Source organism: Fukomys damarensis, unplaced genomic scaffold, assembly GCF_012274545.1.
Source record: "Fukomys damarensis isolate Sample0158 unplaced genomic scaffold, DMR_v1.0_HiC HiC_scaffold_39, whole genome shotgun sequence".
Taxonomy (NCBI): domain Eukaryota; kingdom Metazoa; phylum Chordata; class Mammalia; order Rodentia; family Bathyergidae; genus Fukomys; species Fukomys damarensis.
The window spans coordinates 78,667,790-78,674,077 of record NW_022900951.1 but is presented as its reverse complement, the minus strand read 5'-3'; the positions used below and the strand labels follow the sequence as shown (position 1 = coordinate 78,674,077).

Here is a 6,288-nt window from a genome sequence, read left to right as displayed (position 1 = left end):
TTTTTTTTTTTTTTTTGGTATGGGGATCAAACTCACATCCTTGCTGTTGCGAGGCAGGCGGTGGAACCACTGAGGTAAATTCCCAGCTCAAGATACTTACTCTTTTTAGAGGATGTAAATCAACTGGAACTAAAGTCAGTTTAAGAGGCTCAGAAAAATGTCCATGGTTTCTAAGTCTCACAGCAAGCACAGCTGAATCCCAAAGATCCTTTGAATTCTTAAAGTAGATCTATAAATTTGAGCATAAAGTGTAAGAAAGTACCCATAAATTGAAGCAACATAAATTAGAAAAGTCTTTATTACTTGAAGACATATTCATTATGAAATCATTTACACCCATATAAATAATTTACTGTAGCTAATTCTTAATTAGCAACCTAATAAATGCACTAAATAAAATTAACACAAAGTGCCAACCACTAATAACACTTCCCCCAGTGTTAAAATTCTACATCTTTAAAGAGTAGGCTATAAACATTTTAGTATTAATCTGTAAATTAACTTTATCAAATATATTTCAATCTCAATATAACCTATCTCTCCATAATCCCTTACCTTTTTCCTTATAGGCAAAGATACAGAAATCAAAGTAGGAGCAAAGAACTTGTACAGTGACAACAAAGCCTGGAGATGAGGTTGCATTCCCTGAAATAAAGTAGAATTTTCCATTTTTGATTATGTGGCCAAGGAAACAAATACCAAGAAGAAAAATGTAACAATAAACAGACTAAACATCTATTCACACTATTCACATTGGCAGCATACTCAAGACTCAAAGTTCACTTGTCCTTGATTTAAATATCAAGAAGGTAGGCCCCAAAGGGAAGCCAAGAAAACAGAACAGAGGAAATATTAATATGATACCTGATAATCATAAATCCTAGAAAATCAAATAGGAATCTTAAAATAGATATTTAATAGTCAAGCAGCTTGATATAACTAAACAAGACTTAATGAAAATACTAACTTCAGAATGAAATGTTATTTCTAGATATGCATTAGTATCGCTGAAGCATATTGCTAAAATGAATTCCAAAAAAGTAATAGTATTGTTTTATTAGGTTAAAATTTTGTTGACTTTAATACTATACAAAGTAAGGCAGAAAATAGTGCTTACAAATACAGTACAGGTACGTTGCTTAAGACAGGGATGTTATGAGAAATGCAGTTAGTTGACTGTGTAAACATTATATAGAATGTGCTTATACAAAGCTAAATGGTATACCCTACTATGCATGTGGGCTGTGTGGTATATATTGTCTATTACATGACTGTATGCATATTTTATAACAGCTTCTTAAATATATTATTTTTGTTAACATATTATGCACATTGAGTTTAGTATACTTCCATATACACATACACTTTGCATTAATCAAAGCAAAACTCCCTTTATCCTCTCCTTGCCATACCTTTCTCAACTTTCATTACTCAGTATACTGTATTCAGTTTATATTTTTTAACTTCCATACATGAAAGTATGTGGTTGTCTTTCTGTATATGACTTACTTCACTTAACACAATATTCTCTAGATTCAGCAATTGTGCTGCAAATGACAGTATTATGTTATGTTTCGTGGCTTAATATTCCACTGTGTGATTATACCATATATTCTTTATCCATTCATCCACTGATAGGCACCAAGGCTGATTTCATGTCTTAACTTATATTATGGTGCCACAATAAACATGGGTGTGCAGTTATCTCCTTAGTATGCTGATTTCATTTCCTTTGGATATACTGTATACCCATAAGTGGGATAGCTGGATCATATAGTAGTTCTGCACTTAGCTTTCTGAAGTACTTCCATATTATTCTCTATCATGTCTATACTAATTTACATTCTCACCAACAGCATAAAATAGTTTCCTTCTCTACAAGTCTTCTTGATAGTTTGTTATTTTTAGTGTTCTTTGATAATAGTCATTCTAACTAGTGAAAGATGGCACCTCACTGTAGTTTTGATTTCCATTTCCCTGATAGCTAATGATATTGAACATTTTTTCATGTATTTGTCATCCATTAGCAATTGAAACTAAATTTATTAAAACAAAACCAAAATGACAGGTATTATGTTGAAAATATATGCTGAGTTAGGTCTCCAAAGAAGTTGCGGACTGCAACCAGAGAAAATGAGAGCCAGCAACACACAAAAAAGGCAATCCTTCCCCCAACATCCTCCCAAATACCAAACACTATATTCTGGCATTTTATCCACCACCAATCAATCAGTGTCAGCAAGGAAAGCCCCTAGACATGGGGAGAGAGGAGCTGGACACCACAAACTGTGGGTTATGCTAAGTGCACTGGCAGGGAGCCACAGATGGCATCCCTGGAAACACTGCGGAAGGGGAGAGACTCAGTGAAGCCAGACCAGAACGGACACTTTCCTACTATTTCCTCCAACACTGGAAAGAGCTGAGTCTTGCTCACTGTCCCATGCAGGCAAAGGAGGCCATCTGCCAAGCCTTGGGATACACCAAATTACCTGTGTTGAGAAGCAGAATTCTTGAGACAGGAACCAGGGACAGATACACCTGATGATGAAGGAACAGAAAGAGTTGCCTGGGGCAGAGGCCTTCTGGTGATAAATAGGCAGAAGGCCCCTAGAGGGAGATGGGAAGATTTGCCCTCCAGCTAGGGGAAAAGTGGGAGAGTAGGTGTTGGGCAAACTATATCACAACCTCTTCTTCCTGAATTAATCAAGGTGGTTAAATCTGGGGAAAGAGACAAATGTCTACAGTTGGACACACCCCAAAACATAGCTTGAAGCTAGGAGGTGGTTCCAGACAGAATGACATCCCTCACCTAGGCAGGAAGTTAAGCATGTCACAGAGAAGAAACGAGCTTGGCTGCCAGCAATCTATGACTATGAATGACTAAAGCATGAAGGGAATTGTTCAGACACTGTCTATATGTGATTGGGTCCAGTTCAACTGAACTGAACAGGTTAAAGTGGTAGATAACACCTCTTGACAAAGCCTATTCACATCACTGGAAACCGGAACCTAATTTAACAGATCTTCATGCCAACAAATTAAAGTCTCTTCATTCTATTTGTCCTCAACATTCGGCACAAATAAAATAAAGGCAACAAAATTTCTGTAAAGACTCCCAAAGCAGATTCAAGGGGCACCAGTTGAGGAAATCAAACACACAGTAGCTGAGCTGTACAAAATGTTAAAAGAGAAAGCAAATTAACATAACTAAACAGATAAATGGAATTAAAAGACAACTTGACCAATATGACTAAATAAAAGTCAAACAAAAATAGAAGAGCTAACCAAAACCACCTAGAACATGAATGATAAATTTCCAAAGAAAGAGAATCCATGAAAAGGTGCCAAACAGAAATCCCAGAGATAAAAAAATTCTACTGAAAATATGAACACCAGAAATGACCAACATAAGGAGAAAGCATCAGAACTTCAGAACAGGTAAGAAGCAGAACATGATCTATTCAGAAAAACCTTAAAAAGAACAAGATAGTAAGGAAATTGACCCAACGGCTACTAGATGACACTAAGAAGACTAATCTAAGACTAAATGGAGTTAGAGAAAATTAGAGGTTAGCACTCATGGAATTAAAAAAAAAATCGCTTTTCAGAAATAATAGCAGAAATTGTTCCAAGTATGGAGAAAGAACTCAACATACTGATAAGCAAGACAGATAAGCAACATGCAGATAAGCAAGAACTCCAAATAATTACAAGGACAAAAGTAGCTCACCATGAAACATCATAGGCAAAATCCCAGAAGTCCAATACAAGGACAGACTCTTAAAAGCTATGAGAGAAAAGCAACAAATCACTTATAAAGGAAAACCCTTGAGGATTACAGCAGATTTTTAAAGTTAAACATTAATAGCCTGGAGAGGTTGGAGTGAAGTGTTTCAAGCCCCAAAGGAAAACAACTTTCAATCCAGAATATACCTTGTAAGACTCTTTGAAAACTGGAGAAATAAGGATAATCTACAACAAAGAACACCTTAAGAAATTCATGACAACCAAATTAGCACTCCAAAATATTCTCAAGGATGTCCTAGACAGAGATAATGGTGTCAAGGACGCAAAAAAGACAGATGGAATGAATACTTTAAGCAGGGTAAGCAGTTAAACAAAAAAGGAAAAATCAAGAAACCGAAACATGGGCCGGGGATTTAGCTCAACGGTTCAAGTGGCCTGCCTCGCAAGCGCAAGGACCCGAGTTCGATCCCCGGTAAAAAAAAAAAAAAAAAAACAAAAAACCAGACTTAAAAAAAAACAAAACAAAACAAAACAAGAAAATAGTGCAATGATAGCAATAAGACAGCAATGTTCAGAGATAGCTCACAATGTATATGTCTCAACTTCCTAATTAAAAGACACTGATTGGCAGACTGAATCAAAAAAATGAAACCCGGGGTGGGGATTTAGCTCAGTGGTTCCACCACCTGCCTTGCAAGCACAAGGTCCTGAGTGTTGGTGGTGGTGGGGCGCACCAAAAAATAAAACCCAATGGTTAGCTGCATCCATGAGACACATCTAATCTAATCCAAGAATAAATTCATAATAGATTTTAAAAAATCAAAAGAGGGAAAACAATATTCCATGCATCAGGGACCCAAAAGCAAGCTGTTCTTACTCTCAGATGAGGTGGACTTCAAACTAAAACTGATCAAAAGAGGCAAAGTAGGTCACTACATACTGGTTAAAGAAATAATTCAATAGGAAGATATAAAAACTGTAAATATATATGTACCAAATACAGTGTACCCAACTTCATAAAACAAACACTAGTGAACACACAAGATCAAATAAACATCAACACAATCATAGTGGGGGACCTCAATAGCCAACTTTCACAAATAGATCAAGATCTTTTCTAATGTTTAGGTCCCAGAGTGCCAGTTGCAAGGTGTATTACCTGTACTAATTAATTTTATGTGTTGATTATGTCTGGTCCATGGGGTGCCCAGATATTTTGTGAGACATTTTTCTGGGTATTTCCGTAAGTGTTTTAGATGAGATTAACATTACCCACATATACTTTGAGTTGGCTTCTACAATGTAGGAAGTCTCATCCAATCAACAGAAAATCTAAACAAAACAAAAAGAACAGCCTGCCTGTGGAAGAGACACCTCCAGCAGACTGTTTTTATATGCAACAACTGCTCTCCATGGTTCAACAGCAGACTGATTTTGGACTCAAACTGAAACATCAGCTTTCCTCAGTTTTCAGTCTGCCCTATGGATTTGGGACTTAATGGCCTTGATAACAGTATGAGGAAATTCCTTATAATTAACATATATACATATATACACATATGCTATTGATTCTCTTTCTTTTGAGAGCTTGAAGCCTGATAGGCAGAGATGAGAAAATTATCTGAGAAAACTGACAGAGTCATCAGGGAGGGTGCCCAACAACACTTCAAGACTCTACAATGAAAAAATCCTATTCATGAGCACAAGTATTCAATCATCATTTTAGTGCATACAAACAAGCTCATGCCTAGTAGAGGGAGAATCCCCCAAATCATCCTCACTAACCCCTAGGATGAAACACAATGCCAGCTTCTTGTTACAAAGACTGTTTCCAAGACAGCCCAGTATACGAGGTATAATAACATCACTGCTTCACTTCTCACCATTCATGCCTGCCATCAGAAAGGCAATTTCTATGTTTCTGTTTCCTAGATAGAGCACTGAGAGATATGCATGGATATAGACAAGATACAAATCTCTGTCAAATATCAGAACTTCAAATATTCAAAACACTGCTTGCATAGTCTATTACTATTATGTAGGTTAGGCTACACATGAACATATATAACCTTGGTCTAATATTGTTGGACTTGCCCAAAATCACGAAAATTCAGCTAATCAAAACAATATTATAAATGCATCTTTATAAATAGGTGTTAACATGTAATGAAAAACTCAGTAATATACTATATAGAATGTTAGTGATGAAACCATATATAACCTTTCTGTTAATACTACATATCAAGATCTTATAATGAAAATGTTATTTCCATTGATGTTTTGCGATAATATGGGAAAATATACATCTTTTCAGTTTGTAATAATGTGAAATCAATTCAACTTATGCAACAATATTACAACTAATATCCTCCGAGAACAAAGAGAAGATAACATATCGAAGGAACCAAGAAAGGAGGCTATAAAAACAATAACAATCATTGAACTACATGTACTAAAAGGAAACCTCAAATAGAGGAGCATAAATATGTTCTGTGTGTCTTTTATTCAATGTGATTGCCTTTAGGTAGGCCATAATGGCTT

The 6,288-nt window shown here is 35.9% G+C and overlaps 1 protein-coding gene across 2 annotated transcripts in view; it reads right to left on the bottom strand.

The window, feature by feature from the left end:
• The window catches only part of Cenpi (centromere protein I), an 84,069-nt gene that overhangs the window by 34,486 nt on the left and 43,295 nt on the right, over positions 1-6,288 (bottom strand). For both annotated transcript variants that reach the window (XM_010623403.2, XM_019207386.2), the window contains 2 exons: positions 556-645; positions 101-229 (listed from right to left, as the gene is read on the bottom strand). In XM_010623403.2, coding sequence (XP_010621705.1) covers positions 101-229; positions 556-645 — 219 coding nt within the window. The remainder of the gene's footprint in view (positions 1-100; positions 230-555; positions 646-6,288) is intronic.